Source organism: Cyclopterus lumpus, chromosome 20 (genome assembly GCF_009769545.1).
Source record: "Cyclopterus lumpus isolate fCycLum1 chromosome 20, fCycLum1.pri, whole genome shotgun sequence".
Classification (NCBI taxonomy): Eukaryota; Metazoa; Chordata; class Actinopteri; order Perciformes; family Cyclopteridae; genus Cyclopterus; species Cyclopterus lumpus.
The window spans coordinates 20,074,640-20,098,067 of record NC_046985.1 but is presented as its reverse complement, the minus strand read 5'-3'; the positions used below and the strand labels follow the sequence as shown (position 1 = coordinate 20,098,067).

The 23,428-nt window shown below is 46.4% G+C and overlaps 1 protein-coding gene across 4 annotated transcripts; it reads left to right on the top strand.

Moving 5' to 3' along the window:
• Nucleotides 1-368: 368 nt before the first annotated feature.
• On the top strand, nt 369-23,111 carry trdmt1 (tRNA aspartic acid methyltransferase 1). 4 transcript variants are annotated; one of them, XM_034560444.1, is made up of 11 exons: nt 369-485; nt 8,607-8,716; nt 8,916-8,992; nt 12,879-12,950; nt 15,134-15,199; nt 16,476-16,545; nt 16,634-16,714; nt 19,139-19,416; nt 20,511-20,568; nt 21,337-21,466; nt 22,121-23,111. In XM_034560444.1, the coding sequence occupies exons 1-11, from the start codon at nt 422-424 to the stop codon at nt 22,219-22,221; spliced, it is 1,107 nt and encodes a 368-aa protein (XP_034416335.1). In that variant the 5' UTR covers nt 369-421; the 3' UTR covers nt 22,222-23,111. The 4 variants fall into 4 exon arrangements, with proteins under 4 accessions (XP_034416335.1, XP_034416334.1, XP_034416336.1 ...); XM_034560443.1 differs by having other exon boundaries at nt 19,115-19,416; XM_034560445.1 differs by lacking the exon at nt 369-485 and adding an exon at nt 492-932 and having other exon boundaries at nt 19,115-19,416.
• Nucleotides 23,112-23,428: the final 317 nt, after the last annotated feature.

Below are 23,428 nucleotides of genomic sequence, written 5' to 3'. Positions count from 1 at the left end.
TGATTTGTATTGCAAAACACTCCAATAAAGGCTTACTAAAAAGAAGAGTGAAGCTTTGAAACTGAATATGTGCTTTGGTTTGAATGGATGACCCTTCTTCTTACACTGTGTCAGAAAACCACATAGACAAGGAGATGGTACTAGTGTGTAGTGCTTTTGTATTGTGTTACACTGACATGTGTTCTGTTAGTCCAGCACAGTGGTGCCAAGGAGTGTAGGTTAACCACACACTATGATGCAGTTCAATCACCACCTATACTTTGTGTAGCAAACCAGTCAACATGTGGTTTAACGCTGTCGTACAATGACAAATCAAACCCGTGTAACCTTGTAACCTACCAGATGGTGGCGGTATGGCGCCACTTCGTTGTGTGACAACCTCCGTAACACGTCACGAAGAAGGACAACCGTCCGCAGCGACATGGAGGGTCTGCGGGTGCTCGAGCTCTACAGCGGGATAGGAGGCATGCATTACGCCTTAAAGGGTGAGCCCATCGACGGTGCACCGGCCTGTGAGCGTGTGTTATGTCAGTACAAGGACTGGACCAGTTGAAGATGGAGGTTGAACAAAGTTCCGCCACGTTGTGTTCTTGAAGTAAACTACCGTGAACACAACAGGAAGACAGACAGGGTCCAAACGGTCCCACGAGATGTCCCCGAGGACCGGTGTGCGAGATTAACTGGTTTTGAATTAACTGTTTTTTTGTTTACATCCGTGAGGCCGACGTGTTGTAGGAGCGGCCTCTCAGGACCCACGGTGACTAACTAGGAAATACACATTTCCATCGTTTAGCCTCTGTCACGTTCTTTGTATGGTATGTTGTTAAAGACTAAACACGGATGACTTTGCGGTCAAATACACGACCTGTTCGGGAGGCTGTGGTTGGTTCATACGCCGAGGACACGGAGCGAGGACGAGAGTAAAGGACAAAGTAGGTGGCTCTGTTGATGCCTGTTCAATATACGACCAACTTCAATACATACTTGACAGAACGCTCTTGTTGTCAGTCTTATTTGTATGTCATACTTCGTTATCTGACGTCAAGTCGATTTGAGACCACTTTCCGCTTCATACAGTGTGTAAATGAAACACGCAGACCGTAGTTTACACCCAGCTCCTCCGCCGCTGATCCGCTCAGATGAACTGATACATTCATCATGACGATGAATGTATGAGGCCACTCCTACAACACATCTGCCTCACGGATGAAAACAAAAAAACAGTTAATTCAAAAACCAATTAATCTTGCACACCGGTCAAATCCACATTACACCAGAGACACACGGAGCGATGTGGACTCCGGTAGAGTCAGACCGGAAGGCGGACATATATATAATAACTTGAATTTGTTCTTGGGAGGGGTCCTGGAAAGGGCGCCGCCGCCCCTCCATAGTTCTCCTGGGAGACTTCAACGCTCACGTGGGCAATGACAGAGAAACCTGGCGGGGCGTGATTGGGAGGAACGGCTTGCCCGATCTGAACCCGAATGGTGTTTTGTTGTTGGACTTCTGTGCTAGCCACAGTTTGTCCATAACAAACGCCATGTTCGAACATAAGGTGGCTCATAAGTGTACCTGGTACCAGAACACCTTAGGCCGGAGATCAATGATCGACTTTGTAATCGTATCATCTGATCTGCGGCCGTATGTCTTGGACACTCGGGTGAAGAGAGGAGCAGAGCTGTCAACTGATCACCACCTGGTGGTGAGTTGGATCAGATGGCGGGGGACTCGGCTAGAGAGACCTGGCAAGCCCAAACGTGTAGTGAGGGTGAACTGGGAACGTCTGGCAGAGGATCCTGTCCGGGAGGTCTTCAACTCCCACCTCCGGAAGAACTTCTCACAAATCCCGAGGGAGGCTGGGGACATGGAATCCGAGTGGACCTTGTTCAAAGCCTCTATTGTGGACGCGGCTGCTCGGGGCTGTGGCCGGAAGGTCATCGGTGCCTGTCGTGGCGGCAACCCGAGAACCCGGTGGTGGACACCGGGGGTGAGGGTAGCCGTCAAACTGAAGAAGGAGGCCTTTCGGGCCTGGCTGGCCCAGGGGTCTCCTGAAGCAGCTGACGGGTACCGGCGGGCCAAAAGGGCTGCAGCGACGATGGTCGCGGAGGCTAAAACTCGGGCATGGGAGGAGTTCGGGGAGGCCATGGAGAAGGACTTTCGGTTGGCCTCAAGGAAGTTCTGGCAAACCATCCGACGGCTCAGGAAGGGAAAGCAGGGTCTACCCCAGGCTGTTCTCAGCAGGGGGGGGGAACTGCTGACCCGGACTGGGGACATCGTCGGGCGGTGGAAAGAGCACTTTGAGGAACTCCTAAACCCGGCCAACATGTCCCCCGGAGAGGGGGCAGCGCCGGAAGACTTTGGGGTGGATTCACCCATATCCCTGGCAGAGGTCGCTAAGGTAGTCAAAAAGCTTCTTGGTGGCAAGGCGCCAGGGGTGGATGAGATCCGCCCTGAGATGCTGAAAGCGCTGGACATTGTTGGGCTGTCTTGGTTGACACGCCTTTTCAGTGTCGCATGGGGGTCGGGAACAGTGCCCATGGACTGGCGTGGTATCACACTGCTCAGCCTCCCGGGAAAAGCTTATGCCAGGGTGCTGGAGAGGAGGCTCCGACCGCTTGTCGAACCTCAGATTCAGGACGAACAGTGCGGATTCCGTCCCGGTCGTGGATCAGTGGACCAGCTCTTTACCCTCGCAAGATTACTGGAGGGGTCCTGGGAGTTTGCCCAACCAGTTTACATGTGCTTTGTAGACCTGGAGAAGGCTTTCGACCGGGTCCCTCGGGGGTTTTTGTGGGGGGTGCTGCGGGAGTATGGGGTGCCGGACCCGTTGGCACGGGCCATCCGGTCTCTGTATGCCTGCAGTAGGAGCTGTGTTCGTCTCCTCGGTAGTAAGTCAGACACGTTCCCGGTGGGTGTTGGCCTCCGCCAGGGCTGCCCTTTATCACCGGTCCTGTTCGTGACCTTCATGGACAGGATATCTAGGCGCAGCCAGGGGGCGGAGAGGATCCGGTTCGGGAGTCTCGGGATCGCCTCTCTGCTGTTTGCGGATGATGTGGTCCTGTTTGCCTCCTCGGACCGTGACCTCCAGCATTCACTGGGGCGTTTTGCAGCCGAGTGCGAAGCGGCAGGGATGAGAGTTAGCACCTCCAAATCTGAGGCCATGGTGCTCTGCCGGAAACCGGCGGATTGCTCCCTCCAGGTGGGGGCAAACTGCCTACCCCAAGCGAAGGAGTTCAAGTATCTCGGGGTCTTGTTCACGAGTGAGGGTAAGGTGGAGCGGGAGATCGATAGGCGGATCGGTGCGGCTGCAGCAGTAAAACAGGCGCTGTACCGGTCCGTCTTAGTGAAGAGGGAGCTGAGCCGGAAGGCAAAGCTCTCCATTTACTGGTCGGTCTACGTTCCAACCCTCACCTATGGTCACGAACTCTGGGTCGTGACCGAAAGAACGAGATCTCGGATACAAGCGGCCGAAATGAGCTTCCTCCGTAGGGTGGCCGGGCTCAGCCTTAGAGATAGGGTAAGGAGCTCGGACATCAGGGGGGAGCTTGGAGTCGAGTCGCTGCTCCTTCGTGTCGAAAGGAGTCAGCTGAGGTGGTTCGGGCATCTAGTTAGGATGCCTCCTGGACGCCTCCCATTAGAGGTTTTCCGGGCACGTCCAACTGGTAGGAGGCCCCGGGGAAGACCGAGGACACGCTGGAGGGATGATATCTCCCGGCTGGCCTTGGAACGCCTCGGGATCCCCCAGAATGAGCTGGAAAGTGCTGCGGGTGAGAGGGAAGCCTGGGTCGGCCTGCTGAACCTACTGCCACCGCGACCCGACCCCGGATAAGCGGGTGATAATGGATGGATGGATGGATTTGTTCTCTTATGCTGAACTTTGTGGTAGTCTTTAGTGTCTGAAGGGAGGACGCTCGGTGGTCTGTAGAGTCTGAAGGGAGGACGCTCGGTGGTCTGTAGAGTCTGAAGGGAGGACGCTCGGTGGTCTTTAGTGTCTGAAGGGAGGACGCTCGGTGGTCTTTAGTGTCTGAAGGGAGGACGCTCGGTGGTCTGTAGAGTCTGAAGGGAGGACGCTCGGTGGTCTGTAGTGTCTGAAGGGAGGACGCTCGGTGGTCTGTAGAGTCTGAAGGGAGGACGCTCGGTGGTCTTTAGTGTCTGAAGGGAGGACGCTCGGTGGTCTGTAGTGTCTGAAGGGAGGACGCTCGGGTGTCTGAAGGGAGGACGCTCGGTAGTCTTTAGTGTCTGAAGGGAGGACGCTCGGTAGTCTTTAGTGTCTGAAGGGAGGACGCTCGGTTGTCTGTAGTGTCTGAAGGGAGGACGCTCGGTGGTCTTTAGTGTCTGAAGGGAGGACGCTCGGTTGTCTTTAGTGTCTGAAGGAAGGACGCTCGGTTGTCTTTAGTGTCTGAAGGGAGGACGCTCGGTTGTCTGTAGTGTCTGAAGGGAGGACGCTCGGTGGTCTTTAGTGTCTGAAGGGAGGACGCTCGGTTGTCTTTAGTCTCTGAAGGGAGGACGCTCGGTTGTCTGTAGTGTCTGAAGGGACGACGCTCGGTAGTCTGAAGGGAGGACGCTCGGTAGTCTGTAGTCTCTGAAGGGAGGACGCTCGGTAGTCTTTAGTGTCTGAAGGGAGGACGCTCGGTTGTCTTTAGTGTCTGAAGGGAGGACGCTCGGTTGTCTTTAGTGTCTGAAGGGAGGATGCTCGGTTGTCTTTAGTGTCTGAAGGGAGGACGCTCGGTTGTCTTTAGTGTCTGAAGGGAGGACGCTCGGTGGTCTTTAGTGTCTGAAGGGAGGACGCTCGGTGGTCTTTAGTCTCTGAAGGGAGGACGCTCGGTGGTCTGTAGTGTCTGAAGGGAGGACGCTCGGTTGTCTTTAGTGTCTGAAGGGAGGACGCTCGGTGGTCTAGTCTCTGAAGGGAGGACGCTTGGTTGTCTAGTGTCTGAAGGGAGGACGCTTGGTTGTCTAGTCTCTGAAGGGAGGACGCTCGGTGGTCTAGTCTCTGAAGGGAGGACGCTTGGTTGTCTAGTCTCTGAAGGGAGGACGCTCGGTGGTCTGTAGTGTCTGAAGGGAGGACGCTCGGTTGTCTTTAGTGTCTGAAGGGAGGACGCTCGGTGGTCTAGTCTCTGAAGGGAGGACGCTTGGTTGTCTAGTGTCTGAAGGGAGGACGCTTGGTTGTCTAGTCTCTGAAGGGAGGACGCTCGGTGGTCTAGTCTCTGAAGGGAGGACGCTTGGTTGTCTAGTCTCTGAAGGGAGGACGCTTGGTTGTCTGAAGGGAGGACGCTCGGTTGTCTAGTCTCTGAAGGGAGGACGCTCCGTTGTCTGTAGTGTCTGAAGGGAGGACGCTCGGTGGTCCGTAGTGTCTGAAGGGAGGACCCTCGGTTGTCTTTAGTGTCTGATGGGACGACGCTCGGTAGTCTGAAGGGAGGACGCTCGGTTGTCTTTAGTCTCTGAAGGGAGGACGCTCGGTTGTCTTTAGTCTCTGAAGGGAGGACGCTCGGTGGTCTTTAGTGTCTGAAGGGAGGACGCTCGGTAGTCTTTAGTCTCTGAAGGGAGGACGCTCGGTAGTCTTTAGTCTCTGAAGGGAGGACGCTTGGTGGTGTTTAGTGTCTAATGGGAGGACGCTCGGTTGTCTTTAGTCTCTGAAGGGAGGACGCTCGGTTGTCTTTAGTTTCTGAAGGGACGACGCTCGGTAGTCTGAAGGGAGGACGCTCGGTAGTCTGTAGTCTCTGAAGGGAGGACGCTCGGTAGTCTTTAGTCTCTGAAGGGAGGACGCTCTGTTGTCTTTAGTGTCTGAAGGGAGGACGCTCGGTTGTCTTTAGTGTCTGAAGGGAGGACGCTCGGTTGTCTTTAGTGTCTGAAGGGAGGACGCTCGGTGGTCTTTAGTGTCTGAAGGGAGGACGCTCGGTTGTCTTTAGTCTCTGAAGGGAGGACGCTCGGTGGTCTTTAGTGTCTGAAGGGAGGACGCTCGGTTGTCTTTAGTCTCTGAAGGGAGGACGCTCGGTGGTCTGTAGTGTCTGAAGGGAGGACGCTCGGTTGTCTTTAGTGTCTGAAGGGAGGACGCTCGGTGGTCTAGTCTCTGAAGGGAGGACGCTCGGTTGTCTAGTGTCTGAAGGGAGGACGCTTGGTTGTCTAGTCTCTGAAGGGAGGACGCTCGGTGGTCTAGTCTCTGAAGGGAGGACGCTTGGTTGTCTAGTCTCTGAAGGGAGGACGCTTGGTTGTCTGAAGGGAGGACGCTCGGTTGTCTAGTCTCTGAAGGGAGGACGCTCCGTTGTCTGTAGTGTCTGAAGGGAGGACGCTCGGTGGTCCGTAGTGTCTGAAGGGAGGACCCTCGGTTGTCTTTAGTGTCTGATGGGACGACGCTCGGTAGTCTGAAGGGAGGACGCTCGGTTGTCTTTAGTCTCTGAAGGGAGGACGCTCGGTTGTCTTTAGTCTCTGAAGGGAGGACGCTCGGTGGTCTTTAGTGTCTGAAGGGAGGACGCTCGGTAGTCTTTAGTCTCTGAAGGGAGGACGCTCGGTAGTCTTTAGTCTCTGAAGGGAGGACGCTTGGTGGTCTTTAGTGTCTAATGGGAGGACGCTCGGTTGTCTTTAGTCTCTGAAGGGAGGACGCTCGGTTGTCTTTAGTTTCTGAAGGGAGGACGCTCGGTGGTCTTTAGTGTCTGAAGGGACGACGCTCGGTAGTCTGAAGGGAGGACGCTCGGTAGTCTGTAGTCTCTGAAGGGAGGACGCTCGGTAGTCTTTAGTCTCTGAAGGGAGGACGCTCTGTTGTCTTTAGTGTCTGAAGGGAGGACGCTCGGTTGTCTTTAGTGTCTGAAGGGAGGACGCTCGGTTGTCTTTAGTCTCTGAAGGGAGGACGCTCGGTAGTCTTTAGTCTCTGAAGGGAGGACGCTCGGTGGTCTTTAGTGTCTGATGGGAGGACGCTTGGTGGTCTTTAGTGTCTAATGGGAGGACGCTCGGTTGTCTTTAGTCTCTGAAGGGAGGACGCTCGGTTGTCTTTAGTTTCTGAAGGGAGGACGCTCGGTGGTCTTTAGTGTCTGAAGGGACGACGCTCGGTAGTCTGAAGGGAGGACGCTCCGTAGTCTCTGAAGGGAGGACGTTCGGTAGTCTTTAGTCTCTGAAGGGAGGACGCTCGGTAGTCTTTAGTCTCTGAAGGGAGGACGCTCGGTTGTCTTTAGTGTCTGAAGGGAGGACGCTCGGTTGTCTTTAGTGTCTGAAGGGAGGACGCTCTGTAGTCTTTAGTCTCTGAAGGGTGGACGCTCGGTAGTCTTTAGTCTCTGAAGGGAGGACGCTCGGTAGTCTTTAGTCTCTGAAGGGAGGACGCTCGGTTGTCTTTAGTGTCTGAAGGGAGGACGCTCGGTTGTCTGAAGGGAGGACGCTCGGTAGTCTTTAGTGTCTGAAGGGAGGACGCTCGGTGGTCTTTAGTGTCTGAAGGGAGGACGCTCGGTGGTCTTTAGTGTCTGAAGGGAGGGCGCTCGGTAGTCTTTAGTCTCTGAAGGGAGGACGCTCGGTTGTCTGAAGGGACGACGCTCGGTAGTCTTTAGTGTCTGAAGGGACGACGCTCGGTAGTCTTTAGTGTCTGAAGGGAGGACGCTCGGTGGTCTTTAGTGTCTGAAGGGAGGACGCTCGGTTGTCTTTAGTCTCTGAAGGGAGGACGCTCGGTGGTCTTTAGTGTCTGAAGGGAGGACGCTCGGTGGTCTGTAGTGTCTGAAGGGAGGACGCTCGGTTGTCTTTAGTGTCTGAAGGGAGGACGCTCGGTTGTCTAGTCTCTGAAGGGAGGACGCTCGGTTGTCTGTAGTGTCTGAAGGGAGGACGCTCGGTGGTCTGTAGTGTCTGAAGGGAGGACGCTCGGTTGTCTGTATTGTCTGAAGGGAGGACGCTCGGTGGTCTGTAGTGTCTGAAGGGAGGACGCTCGGTTGTCTGAAGGGTGGACGCTCGGTTGTCTTTAGTGTCTGATGGGAGGACGCTCGGTTGTCTTTAGTCTCTGAAGGGAGGACGCTCGGTGGTCTTTAGTGTCTGAAGGGACGACGCTCGGTAGTCTGAAGGGAGGACGCTCGGTTGTCTTTAGTGTCTGAAGTTGCTTTAAGAACAATTAAGAAAAACATTTGGAATCAGCGAAAGGGTAAGGCTTTTGAAATCCTCTCCATGGAAACACTCCATAGTGTCCATAGTGAATTTGAACCATGAATATATTGTAGAAACTGGATACTTGACTCTAAGATGGCGCCCACACATTTAGATTTTAAATGCTGGCCCAGTGCAGAAGCCAAAAAGCTTCCTAGCTTCTGCATTGGCACCCCACTGGACAAGTATTAGTGTTTTATAGACTTTATACGGGGATGTTGTCCCACAAATAAACATCACTGTTCTATTCTCTGGGAGTATTGAACACATCAGCATTACAGACGGGTGTTGTTTGATGTGGTCTATGGGCAAAATGTGTTAATATGTTATTATCAACGACTCTAATTAATACTGGTGGTTCACTAACGAGGCACTTATGCACATGTGTTCGCTGTGGAGCAGAACATTCAGTCATGTGTTGAACCAGTAGCTAAAATATTTTGATATTTTGAGGAAATCTTTATCGGTTGCTGATCTGTTTTGTCTTCCTCCAGAGAGTGGAATATCTGCCCAGGTAGTGGCTGCCATCGATATCAACACAACGGCCAATCAAATCTACAAGCACAATTTCCCCGATACCACCCTCTGGAACAAGACCATTGAGGTGGGTGGCAGGGGGCGGGGGGGGGGGGCTTGCAGCCCAGTGTGTCTGTTGCCCTGCAAAGGACTGGTGACCAACATCATTTAAATATGGCTTCACAGACAATCCAATGTTTGAGGCTTCATTTTTAACTTTGCAATGTTATAACTTTTGAAACCTTCAAAAGTCTTTTTTCTTGTTTTTTATCTTCCTTTATTTTTAGGGAATAACACTAGATGTCTTCAATAAATTACCATTTGACATGATTTTGATGAGCCCACCTTGTCAGCCTTTTACCAGGTAGGTCTAGTCTGTTTTATATTCAATGTGATTTGAATGTTGAATATTTTGTCATAGCCTCAGTGATAAGGGCAAAGAGGGAGACCACACACAATGTCAATTAATTTAGTAGGGCTAAAGCTCCGTAAGATATGATGGTGCATCACCAATCAAGGCTTTGTAGGTGAGGAGAAGAATTTAAAATGTGATTCTTGATTTTACAGGGAGCCAGTGCAGAGCAGCTAATAGAGGAGTCATGTGATCTCTTTTCTTAGTTTTTGTGAGTACACGAGCTGCAGCATTCTGGATCAACTGGAGGGATTTAAGAGACTTATTAGAGCAGCCTGATAATAAGGAGTTGCAGTAATCTAGTCTGGAAGTAGCAAACGCGTGAACCAGCTTTTCTGCATCTTTTTGGGACAAGATGTGCCTGATTTTTAAAATGTTACGTAGATGAAAAAATGCAATCCTTGAGATTTGATTAACGTGGGAGTTAAAGGACAAGTCTCGGTCAAAGATAACGCCTAGATTCTTTACAGTGGTGTTGAATGCCAGGGAAATGCCATCTACAGGAACAATATCACCAGATAATTGATTGAAACCTCCACAATCCATGAAACAGAAGGAGGTAGAGAGGAGGGGGGGCTAATAGAGTCTTTAAGCAGCCTCGTTGGGATGGGGTCCAAGAGACAGGTAGACGGTTTAGAAGTAGAAACCATTGAGGACAATTGGTCTAGGTTAATGGGAGAAAAGCTATCCAAATATACACCAGGGCATACAGCCGTTTCCAAGGCCACTCCTCTTGATGACAGATCGGCAGTAGTTGAGGGCAAGAGATCATCAATCTTGCCTCTAATAGTTCAAATCTTTTCATTGAAGAAGTTCATGAAGTCATTACTACTGAGGTCTATAGGAATACACGGCTCCACAGAGCTGTGACTCTGTGTCAGCCTGGCTACAGTGCTAAAGAGAACCCTGGGGTTGTTCTTATTTTTCTCTATTACTGATGAGTAATAGGCTGCTCTGGCATTACGGAGAGCCTTTTTATATGTTTTAAGGCTGTCTCGCCAAATTAAGCGTGATTCTTCCAGTTTGGTGGAACGCCATATACTTTCTAGCTTTCGTGAAGTTTGTTTTAGGACGCGGGTCTGAGGGTTCTACCAGGGAGCAAACCTCCTTTGCCTCACCGTCTTCTTCTTCAGTGGGGCTATCGAGTCTAGTGTCATTCTCAGTGAGCCTGTAGCACTATCGACAAGATGATCAATCTGGGACGGACTAAAGTTAGCACAGGAGTCCTCCGTCACATTGAGACATGGTATTGAATTGAATTCATTTCATTTTGTATAGCCCAAAATCACAAATTACAAATTTGTGAGTGCTTTACAATCTGTACACATACGACATTCTTGTCCCAGGACCTCACATTTGGTGAACACTGCCTTCACCAAATGTTATCTGGGATCGGCTGGATCCATAAGTATTTTGGATGGTGATAAACTAGGCTGAGAGAGACAGGTCTGTAGTCGTTGACTTCAGATGGGTTGAGAGTGCGTTTCTTCAGTAGTCAACAAAGTGTCTTGGTAGATAGATGGAGGGAGGAGGGGGACAAGGGGGGTCAAGGAGGTTGGAAAAAATAGAGAAGAGTGCGGGAGAGAAAGTCAGCCACAACCATCTGCGTCCCCGGCCTATGGATCACCTTGAAATTAAAAGTCTGCAATGCCAGATACCACAGAGTAATCCCGGTGTTAGTATCTTTCATGCGGTGGAGCCTTTGGAGCGGGGCGTGATCCGACCAGAGGGTGAATGAGCGTCCCAGAAGGTAGTAGCGCAGAGAGTCAACCGCCCACCGGATGGCCAGGCACTCCTCTCCGCGGGCAGGCTGCGATAGCGGCGGTCTTGTCCACCTGAGGGCGCACCTGCCCGGCGCCCAAGTGGTACCCCAGATACCGTACCTCCCTCCGTCCAACTGCACACTTCCCCGGGTTGGCCCCGCGCCCACCCACTGCACACACTCCGCCAAGTGGTGCTGTGGATGATCACATCATCCGAGTAGGCGGCAGCATATGCAACATGCGGACGCAGCACTCGGTCCATAAGGCGTTGAAAAGTGGCTGGGGCCCCGAACAACCCAAAGGGAAGTGTGGTATATTGGTATAAACCAAACGGAGTGGAGAAGGCCGTCTTTTCCCTGCACTCTGGCAACAGAGGAATCTGCCAGTAGCCCTTGGTTAAATCCAGGGTCGTAAAGAAACGTGCAGTGCCCAGTTGGTCCAGAATTATGTCGACCTGGGGCATCGGGTAAGAATCGAACCGTGACACATAATTCACCCTGCGATTGTCCACGCAGAACCGTATAGATCCATCCTTCTTGACCACAAGAACAATGGGGCTACACCAGGCACTGTGGGACTCTTCTTTTACCCCCATCTCCAGCATAGCAGCTAATTCCCTCTGAACCACTTTTTCTCCTGTGTTCAGGTAACCTGTAGGGCCGAAACCGCACCGTCATGCCCGGAGTCTCAATCTGGTGCGCTCTGAGGTTTGTGCGTCCTGGCAGGAGAGAAAACACATCAGAAAACCGCTCTTGCAACTGGGCAATGTCTGTTCTCTGGGTCCCGGAGAGATGGTCTTCACAAAGGAGCGAGGCCGGATTTTTGGATTTTGGGACCTCAGGCCCCAGCTCCTCTCTCTCAGATACCGCAGACACCAGAGAAACAGACTCCGCCTCTCTCCATGCTTTCAGAAGGTTGAGGTGGTAGAGCTCCGCCCCTGTCAGAACGCACCACCTCATAGTCAACATCCCCAACTTGCCACTTGGTGAGGAGTTTAGAGCTGGTAGAAGGAAGCAAGTACCTTCTCTCCCGGTGTTTTGTCTCAGCCTGGCCCCTCTGTTGTACAGCCGTTGTTGACGCTCCTGGGCCTGGAGCAAATTCTCACGTGACATCCTACCCAGTGTGTGGAGCTTTGCTCGCAGGTCCAGGACGTACTGGATCTCGTTTTTGCTGGTGCTCGGCCCCTCCCAGTTTTCCTTAATCAGGTCGAGTACCCCCTGCAGAGTCCTGCCGAATAAAAGTTCAAAGGGAGAAAATCCTGTGGAGAACCTCCAGCACTGCAAACAACAGAGAGTCAAGCCATTTATCCCAATTATGTTCATCGTCATTAATACATTTACGGCTCATGGACTTCAAAGTCTTATTCAGACGCTCCACCAGACCATCAGTCTGTGGGTGGTACACACTGGTCCGAATAGAAGATGAAACCAAGATGAACTTGTACCAGAATGATGGGAAGAGAAAGGTGTAGAGAAGCCAACCACATCCTCTGGTTAACATGGTGGAGGCAGTGCTATGGCATGGGCTGTATGGCTGCCAATGGAACGGGGTCACTGGTGTTCATTGATGATGTCACAGCTCATAGAAGTAGCAGGATGAGTTTTGAGGCGTTTAGGGCTTTACTATCTGCTCACATTCAGCCAAATGTTGCAAAACTGATTGGAGAGGGCGCTCTCCAATCAAATGTGAAAACCCAAAAGCTTCTTAAGGCAAAGAAATTGAATATTCTTTAAAGTCCACAATTAATCCTCCTATTTTTATGCACTATTTTTTTGTTAAACTTTTATGAGGTTATTTTGTATAACTCCTCCTCTATTTACTTTTGATGTCATTAATTTAACTTGCTTTAACTGCTTAATGAAAGTGCAGAGAAGGGTGTAAGACTACAACTCTGCGTCTCAACTCTTCAACTGTGTTGTTAAGGTTTAAATATTCTACCAGAAAACAGATGTACACTTACCGTGTCACGCCATCACAGGTGCCTTGATTCATCCAAATGCCAATACATCATAGTAACTTTTTCAAATCTCTCTATTTAATAATGTTTTATCAATCAAATTGTTTTTTCTGTGCAGGATAGGACTTCAGGGTGACATTGCTGACCCCAGAACCAAGAGCTTCCTCTACATCCTAGATCTTCTGCCAAGGTGTTTAATCTCCACATTCAGCTTTTTGTTGCCCTTAGTTTAGCCTGAATTAATACTATTTTCAACTACAGATCAAGAGATATTTGGTGTTATGCCCTGACAACTGTCATTTACATTTTAAAATACTTCTTTGAATAAATAGACATGGCATCAAGTGTGTCCGCCATATGTTTGTCTGAAAGTACCCCACTGAAGCCGAATGGGAAAATGTAATAATTTATTTTAAATGTACTAATAAAGATGACTTAGTTTGCCACCTGAGAGCAAACTATTAAACACAAAAACAAAAAGAGCCCCTGGATGCCAGAGTGCCTACTTTTCAACAACAGCTTGAGTTTCCTCACCTGCAAAAACACAACCAGATCCTTTGTTGTAATTACCCTTCTGCCATCTAGTGTTGTTAGTCCAGCTTCTGATAGCAAGAAACCCCTATAGATCAGAGGTCACTAATAGGCGGTCCAGACCTAGACCTAATAGATAATTGAGAATTATACAATTTGAATGGAGTGCTTCTATTTTACCAGCGCAGCTTGTCTAGCCTTACAGCACTTGTTCAGCAGTCCAGGAAACACACCAACCGATTACATGCCTTATAAATCACATCACGTGATGCTACTCAGCCAATCAAATCTGTGTATTCTGATAAGGAAGATTTACACACACGGGCGAGAGACCGAATAGTGGGCGTTCTCCAAAAAGAGGAATATTGTCAGCAAGACCAGTCTTTAATTAAGAATGGACAGACTTACATGTTTATTCTTCCTACGGCACTTTAAACGAAGTCTGTTTATATGTTCAGAGATGATGATGTTAACAAAGAGGAGAATAGAGCCTAACACAAGTGGTTTTAATAACCACAGATTGCACACAAAGGAATGAGAAGAATATAATTATCTTAACTTTCTTTGGCTAGTTCAATATATATGGGACTAAATCCTTGTGCAACATAACTGTGATGCATCCTTTGTATGAGGAAATGATCTCTAAATGGGCCACGTTGAATAATTATCAAATCAATATGGAGTTTGATAGAATGATATATTGTAGAGACTTAAAAAACGCCATTTTCACATTCTTTGAATAGTTAAGAGCTTTAACATAATAAACAGTTGAACGCACCATAATATTTACTATTTGGACATTTGTGTTTGTCCTGGCAATTATCATTGACCGTTGAGAACCCCCTTTAACTTGTCTCTGTGCAACGAGATAATGTTTGGAGAGCGTGGACAAACGTGGACACAGATGCTCGGATGGTTTTTCTCCACCATTTCACTGGATACAGATACGATAGACAAGCAGTCCGCTGAGTCCTGTTTTATTTGCTGGGGCTCTCTAAAGTCTCCACTGGTGCCTTGTCCAGAGGCCTGGATCTAAAAAAGACACGGTCAACAACTCTAATCTAATGGAAGTGCACTGATGGTTTGCTTCATGATTATTTATGAGATATTTAAATGTTCTGAAGTTAAAATGAATACCTACTTTTTTAATATTTCAACATTACTTTCTTAATTATAAGATCTCATTATTATTGCTTCTGACATTTGATAATGTTAATTGACTGAATCCAATCTACTGAGCAGACATTTTGGTGAAATGAGTTCCTGTGCAGAACCCTAAATAAACTAAAAGACCATGCCCACCCCTGTAACAGCCGGTTCATCCTGCTACTGCCGTCTCCTTTCATACAGTGGTGCTAAAAACACTTTGGAAATGGTGAACTTAGGCCTTATAGTACCTTTCTCACACAATTCTCATTCGTCATCAACCTTCAGGCCAGCATTGTTATATTATATTAATGCTTGTAATAACCCACTGAGTATTCCATAAGAAGCTCTCTCATGTTTGGAGAAACAGGCCAACCAAAATCATTTAAATATATGCAGTATTAAATAACATGTAGTTCTAGGAATCATCAAATGTCTCAAGAAAAGTGCAATAATATTTGTTTTACTTTAAAAATTGTGCGGCAGTGCATTTCTTGATATCCACCTTTATGTTTGACCACTTTGTTTAAATACTGCAGCCATAATGTTGTTTGTCATACCAGTACTGGACTTCACACACAGCGTCATAGGAGGCCTCAGACCTGTTCCCTTAGTCGTGGGCCTGCGGTGGATATCTTAGTCTCTGTCAATAATCCCTGTCATCATGTCTTCCCTTGCATATGACTGGGGGACCAGGCTGTGCAGGCTGCCCCGCTTCATCCTGCTGGAGAATGTGAAAGGCTTCGAGAGCTCCTCTGCCAGGTAACATATCAGTAGGCAGGTAGTATGAGTACAATATTGCTCTTTGTCTGTATGATAGAAAAGTATTTGACACTTGAGTTTTAGTTTGACTATTTCACAGGTTCTACTGCGGTCCATATTTTGAAAAGTGAAGTATGAAATGAACATCCATAGACATGAGATGATCGGATGGTTGACATCTACATTGGATGTTGATTAGAGCGATATATCGAGCATAGCCTGCACTATCTGTTCCCAAAATAACCCTATTTTGTGAAATAAATCAAAAGAGGAGCAGAGGCACGAGTTGTCTTATGTCAATATGAACACAGAGGGCCATGAGATCAATTCATGATTCTCAATGCAACAGCTGGTAATTGTAGTTGCATGATGTTAGGGATATTCATCCATGCTTGCCTGTTGTGATCTTCTGTCTGACTGGTGGCCTGTTCTTTGTACTTGTTATATTCTGTGCCACGTTACAGGACTCGCACATTAAAAGGTCCAAATCCTAACTCTGTAATAAATCATAAGTCTAACGTGAAGTCAAAGACTTCTACACAAAGTAAAAACCAGAGACTCGGTCCAGCCCTTCCTCTTATCACAGCTGATCCTTATCAGATTAATATAAATAATTCCCCAAAAAAGCATTATTCCGGATATGAATTTAACATGCATTCATATGTCAAAGGAATGTATTTAGATCATACAAATAAATTATAAGATATGATTTGTAATCAAAAAATAAATAAAAACGGTCTCTAACACAATTAATATATATTATATGCTGCTTTTTTTTGTTATTGTTGTTCTACTATATCCACCGCTGTGGTTATTTTTGGTAGTTGTACATTTTTCATCATGCTACTACTCTCATTATATGAATCATTGCGGTCATATTGAATATGCTTGGATTCTAATTATCAATTGGTACTAAGATTTACAATTTGTGATCTTTTCTGTCATTATTTTGTTATCAAATAGCTGAATGTCCATCTGCTGATGGTGTGTTGTACATGATAGTGTTCTAAATGAAGTTATCTCTTGGGGTACCTTTTTGTCTATGAGGTACTTGCTCTTAAAACTGACTGGTGCTCATCTACTTATTATTTTGATTATTATTTGAAGCTTCCTAAAATGACTTTCCTTGTAAACAGATTGAAAAGTGTATCTGAGATTATCACTGTTGTTGCACTCTTATAGGTCTTGTATTTCTTAACTATGATTCGGAATCATTCCAATTTCCCCGTTGTGTTGTTCAGGTAATCTGTTCTCATATTCTACTTCTATTCTCTAGGGAGTGCTTGGTGAAGACGCTCATGGAATGTGGATACACTTTCCAGGAGATCATGGTCTCACCCACAAGTGTAAGAGAATAGTTTCTATGACTAGTTTCATGAAATACGTCTGCCCTATAAATTGTATTTATTTTGACCGTTCTATTCTTAAATCCAGGTTGGGATCCCAAATTCAAGACTGCGTTATTTCCTGATTGCTAAGCTTTCAACAGAAAACAAAAGCACCCAGAGTTCAAAGGTGAATCAATAATTATAACATGACAAGTTTTAGACCCTACTGTATTCTACTTAGACCGTAATGTTATCTTCTTAGTTGGTAAAAATGATCAGTAGCTGAACATGATAAGTGTTTGCTCTGTGACCCAGAGACCCGAGTTCACATCCAAGACAGGGCTAATTTCTTGCATCACTTTTTGTAACATTTCATTTACATGACGTGGTCTAGACTTCAGGTAGAGACACATGATGCATGTATATGTTCACATAGTCACAGCGCCACCTACTGGCTCAACTGGACTTGCTTGAATCTGCCCCAAACATGTCATGCTTGATAAAAGGATATTGACAAGCTTATTTTCACTCATAGACGAAGCGCCACCTACTGGCCAAAGAAAGTCTGCGTTACGTGACAAACGGTAAAACGTTCTCGGCCGAGCGGGTCGGCGTCCTGCCGACGCCCCCGAATGGCTCGAATGAGCGAGGACCTGTTCATTGCTGCTCGCAGCTTTAATTCTTCTTCTTCTTCTTCTTCTTCTTCTTCTTCTTCTTCTTCTTCTTCTTCTTCTTCTTCTTCTTCTTCTTCTTCTTCTTCTTCTTCTTCTTCTTATAACTGCGTCTTGTACTTATTTATACAGGGCTGACTCAAATACACATTGTAGTAAAAGCTGAAGGCCTTTGACCAATCGCCATGTACACACGTACACAGCGATAAACAGCCTTAGTCACTTTGACACACCGTCCAGTTGTTTGTTTGTTATTTTCCGCTAATTGAGACATTCGGGTGGTGACTTCAATGTCGACATACATGTTGTGTAAATGGAGGTACAAAATACTGCACATACTACAAGACGGACCGGTACAGCGCCTGTTTTACTGCTGCAGCCGCACCGATCCGCCTGTCGCTCTCCCGCTCCACCTTACCCTCACTCGTGAACAAGACCCGAGATACTTGAACTCCTTCGCTTGGGGTATCCACTCTGTCGCAATCCACCGGTTTCCGGCTGAGCACCATGGCCTCAGATTTGGAGGTGCTGACTCATCCCTGCCGCTTCACACTCGGCAGAAAAACAACCTCCACAAAAACCCCGAGGGACCCGGTCGAAAGCCTTCTCCAGGTCCACAAAGCACATGTAGACTGGTTGGGCAAACTCCCAGGACCCCTCCAGTAGTCTTGGAAAACAATCGTACAAATGACCATCGTTCCCATGTTTGATTATGGGGATGTCGTCTACAGATCAGCATGCAAGGGTTCGCTACAAACTCTGCAATCCGGTTTGTAACAAATGCTCCCTTCAGAACACACCACTGCACTCTATATTCATCACTAAACTGGCCATCTTTGTGTACGCGTCGACAAATTCACTGGTTCCTGTTAATCTATACAACTCTCCTTGGTTTATCTCCGCCCTACCTGTGTCAGCTGCTGCACATCTCATCCCCTGCTTCCAACACTCGCTCTGATAACCGTAGTTTCTCTGCACTTGGTTTGTCTTCATTTAATGTTGCTGCAGCTACAACCTGGAATGAACTACAGAAATCCTTGCAACTACAGTCCTACGTCTCCAAGTCGGCCTTTAAAGCCTTTAAAGCCAAGATCACGGACTTGATCACGGACTTGCTGAAAGACGAGTGCTGCTGTTTCTCAGGCTGTTAGCATGTTGGTTTCTCCGCTTCTTGGCACTTTTTAACCCCATTTATTTATTTTCCTCTCCTTTCCCTCAAGAGAAACGCCTCTTGTCAGGCCACAGTTGTAAATAAGAATTTGTTCGCCTGGCTAAATAAAGGTTAAATAAAAAAATCTAATCAAATCTTGCGAGGGTAAAGAGCTGGTCCACAGTTCCCCGGCCGGGACGGAATCCGCACTGTTCGTCTTGAATCTGAGGTTCACGCGGTCGGAGCCTCCATTCCAGCACCCTGGCATAAGCTTTCCCCGGGAGTGTGATACCCCGATAGTTTGAACACGGGAACCACCACCCCGGTCTGCCAGTCCATGGGCACTGTTCCTGACCCCCATGCGACATTGAAGAAGCATGTCAGCCAAGACAGCCCAACAAAGCGCCTCAGGGTGAATCTCATATCCCTGGCAATGGTCGTTAAGGTAGTTTAAAAAGCCCGACGATGTCCCCGGTCCGGGTCAGCAGCTCCCAGCTCCCTACAACAGTAGGGATATACAACAACAGTCTGATTGTTACAAACACAAAATCTATAGAATAATGTATAATAAAACACCAAAGAATGTCAGCAATTCCTCTGGATAATAAACAGGCCTCTCTATAAACTATTAGCAGAAAAAATGTTGCGTTGTATTTTTTTGTAATTTTTGTAAACTGAATCAAGTGTGTTGGTTATTTGATTATGTTTGGATCTCACAATACTAGAGGTGTTTATATAAGGCTTTTAATAAAGTATGTGATCTTAGATGTTGGATGCCTTCCCTGAGCAGCACACAGCCTCCAGTCCTCTCCCTCCAGCTCCCTGCCAGCCACAAGAGGACATGCAGGGGGCTCGTGTCCTCTATAAACAAGAGACAACAATGGATGCCCAGAGGAAGATGAGTCAGAACAACGACCTGTCTGTCAGGCAGATCCAAGACTTCCTGGAACCGCAGATGGAAGTAAACCTTGAACACTATCTTCTTCCTCCCAAAACACTGCTGCGATATGCTCTGCTGCTGGACATTGTTCGGCCCACATGCAGGAGGTCTGTGTGCTTTACTAAAGGGTGAGTACTCTTCATCTGTCACTAACTTCACTTGTCTCAATACTTATGTATTTTTGCACAGGAATTAAATATTGAATGGTAGAGATGCACCAATACCACTTTTATTCAGGCCAAGTACAAGTATGCACAAGTGGGTACTGGCCAATACTTAAAACTAACTTTAATAATGCCATTGCAGTAGGGATATTAATAATCAACCATTTAACAGTTTAAAGAAATATTGAAACTAAATAATAAGCGAGTTGGCGTCAGTGCAGGAGGTCAGGAAGGTATGAAGGAGAATCTTGAACTGTACATTCTTTGCTGAATGGGGAGGCAGTGGAGGTTTTGAAGGAGGTCTCTGGTGGAGTGGGAGAGCTGAGGGGCAGCTGACTACTGCATTGATTTGTAATAGTTACTTTCAATGGAAAAGAGTAGGCCAAACTGGGCTGTTATGTTGGTTGGATCCTTTGTAAAATCTAGTACACTCTAGATAGTTTGTCTAGATTGCTTTCCCTAGCTTGAAAGGAGAATAGCTGGTCCACCTTGAAGGTCAGCCAACCTTAAGTGTGCCGGAGCTGTTGCTAACTTTGGAGCTAACCTTCACTTTAATCAGAAGGTGGCTTGTTTGTGCCAATTCAGTTGTTTTATTATGTTGTTCATTCTGTACACATGACATCTATTGAGTTCCATCAGCACCCCTGGGTGCTGCTGCTGTGCCAGGTCAATGGAGGGACAACACACAATGAAAGTTCCTCGTAGTAGATTCAATACTAGTGAATCCAATTCTTAAAAGGTTGCCTCACTGTCATTACATTGCATAACTTCTTTATTTACTCAAACTATTTTCTCCTGCAGTGATAATGACGTACCATGTGATCCGAGTTGTTTGTCTATCTGCTCGTATAACTTTGGTATTAGACATTGACAGACCAATTAAACCAATTTAAATGACCCAACCCAATTAGACCGAGTGTACTGTGGACCAGCCCGATGTGGGCCCTGGGTTGGGTCTACATTAGGTATTTGATGAACCGTTTCTGTCTGTGGTTGGTTGAACACTGCTAATAGCATCACTTGTAGTGCTGTCATCTGATAATGTGTTTTACCCATAGCTATGGCCGGTATGTGGAGGGAACTGGCTCAGTACTGCAGTGCTGCATGGAAACAGAGGTAGGTTTTGATTTCAGTTCAAGACGTACGAGCCAAGGACAAGGTCTTCATTTGGAAGGAGGCTTCAATGTCAGCTGGAAAGCTTTCAGAAGTTCTTCAGCAGCACATTTAGAATAGAGTTTGAAGTGCATTTCCAACAGACCAGCTCCCTCCTCTTTCATTAACTACAAACACAATCAATTCATCATTTAAAATACTGTATTTTAAATTATGCCTCATTGGTCTGGTCTCTTTTGCGATGCTGAGGGCAGAGCCACAGAGTTTTTCCTGATCCGATGTGAGGTCAAAGGTCAGGGATGTTGTATGTGTACAGATTGTAAAGCCAAAGAGGGGAGTTGGTAATTTGTGATATCGGGCTATACAAAATAAACTGAATTTAATTTAATTTAATCTACTAATTTGACCTGCCAATCTGTTTTAAAGAGGTTTTTATTTTATTGTTTAAAGTGTCACTCTACTTCCAACAATTTCTTCATAATAAAAGCTGATTCACAATGAAAGTATTACTGGATGACCCCGTATCTTCAGACCCAGTACAGAAGATTGTCAGATTTACACTGTGCCACAATGTTGTATTCTAGCCCCGGTGAACATGGGCATGCTTTGGTTAATTTAATTATTGTACTGTTGTCATCCATTCATTAAACAATAAGTGTGGAGTACCAAGAAAGTTATTATATCACAGCCCAGCTTAACCAAATCCTCTGACATCAGAATAAAGACTTTCTTTGTTACTTGTGTGTCAAAGGCTTCTGCTTTGCTCTGCAGATGGAGAACGTGTTTGGAGGTCTGGACCAGTTCTCTGAAGAGGAGAAACTCCAGCAGCTGCTGAAGCTCAGGTTGCGTTATTTTACGCCCAGAGAACTTGCCAACCTCATGGGCTTCCCTCAAAGCTTCTGTAAGTCACACACCGTGTGTGTGTGTGTGTGTGTGTGTGTTATATTAATGGCCGGTATATTAGTAGGCAGTTTAAAGTTGGATGACTTTGGTGTTCGACTCGGACAATTTCTTCTCCATATCTGCCCCCTCCCTCTGGAACTCTCTCCCCAAACTCATCCGAGACTGCACTGATCTTTCCTCATTCAAATCACAAATCAAAACCCACCTGTTCAGAACTGCTTTTAATGTGTGATTGTTTGTTTTTTTGTTTTTGTTTTCTTATCAGGGTCCGAGCGACTCAAAGTCACTATTTATTTGTTTTACCTGTATTTTAGCTATTCTTATTTATTTATTTTTAGCTTTTAGGATGTTTTAATTATGTGAAGTGTCCTTGAGTATTATGAAAAGCGCTATATAAATTAAATGCATTATTATTATTATTACAATTGGATTAAAAAAAAAGTCCCAATAACTTTCCAAGTCCGACTGTTAGACAAACATTTATATTTCTTATTTTTTCCAAAATGTATGGATATATCCTATGATATAAAACTGTTTGGTAACCCTTTATAATAATACTAATGCTTCATAGCATGCAGTTATTATAAAGTGTTACCATGAGGTATATTATTGGATGGAATACGTAGCCAACTTCTTTCCTTGTGTTTTGCAGCCTTTCCGGAGCAGATTAGCACCAAGCAGCAGTACAGAGCTCTGGGGAACAGCCTCAACGTGGTGGTGGTGGCCAGACTCCTCCAGATGCTGGTGTCCTAGCCTCCTGAGACCCAGAAATGACACTTCCAGCTCCCCGTCTCCAAGTCAATGGATTTGTTTTAACTTTAGAAAACCTTTCAAAAAACCAAAGGGGAGACTCAAACTGGAAAAGGAGGAGGTCCGTTTTGGACAATGGTCGCTCGTTGCTGCCTACATTCACGTCCACAGAGGTACTTCCTCTTCTTTTGGGTTTCCTGCCTTGTGGTACATTGCTGCCTCTCACAGGTCGGGATGATAAGATACAATAAGACTTTATTCATCCTTAGGGAACGTTCCAATTCATGGGAAGACTGCAAATACAAAGAAGTGTTGGCTCCGTGATTTCCCTCTCAATGAATAATCTTTTATTTCTTATCTTATCATCCCGAGCTGTGAGAGGCAGCAATGTACCACAAGACATGCAGTTTGACGGAAATCCAAAAGAAGAAATTGAAAAAGTACTTCTGTTTGAAGCAGTCCAATCAGAGACCAGGAATAACCCTCCAATACGTACCTTTTCCTTGTGTTTTCTGAAATGTTGTGCTTTGACCCTCAGGGCCACCGTACAAGTGGCTAAATGAGACTACTAGTCATGTGACTGGTAAAATGCTGTTCATATGCAAAGATTATCTTGATAACTTGCCAAACAAGTACCATCCATGTTTGTTTGCCACAGAGCATTGTTGTTCTGCGGTTGGCCAACAACACGTCATTGCAGCGCTCTGCTGTGGATTATGTGACAAAGGGGCGACTTTGGTTAATTGGGCAAATGTTTAACAGTGTAAGTTACATTTCTATATTTCACTTCAAACAGTATATGTCTCTATTGGAAGAATATTAATATGTTTATTTTTTATAAGCATAATTGCAGATTATTTTCCAAAGAATCAAAATAAAAACGTAAAAACAAACCTGTAAAGCAAATGTTTTTTTTCCCAAATGTATTCTTATTCAGTGCTATTGTTCACTATTTATGTATTGAGGACTATCTAAGACTAGTATTTTATATATAGTACAGTGTATAATTTATATTCACCCATTCATTCAACTCTGCATCTTGGATTTACTTTTCTCTAATAGAAGTTTGATTTGGTCAACAGGTCTGGAGAGTTTACTGGTTTTTATTTTTATGTTTATCTGTTGATCGTTTGCACACAAACAGACATCAGACTGACAATATTTCAGCCATGATGGGATTGGGTATTTTAAATATTATTAGAAGAGGAGC

Coding starts and splice junctions, on each gene's coding strand:
- trdmt1 (XM_034560443.1), top strand. CDS start 422: ATGGAGGGTCTGCGGGTGCTCGAGCTCTACAGCGGGATAGGAGGCATG. Junction 486..8,606: donor CATGCATTACGCCTTAAAGG/GTGAGCCCATCG, acceptor GTCTTCCTCCAG/AGAGTGGAATATCTGCCCAG. Junction 8,993..12,878: donor CCTTGTCAGCCTTTTACCAG/GTAGGTCTAGTC, acceptor TTTTCTGTGCAG/GATAGGACTTCAGGGTGACA.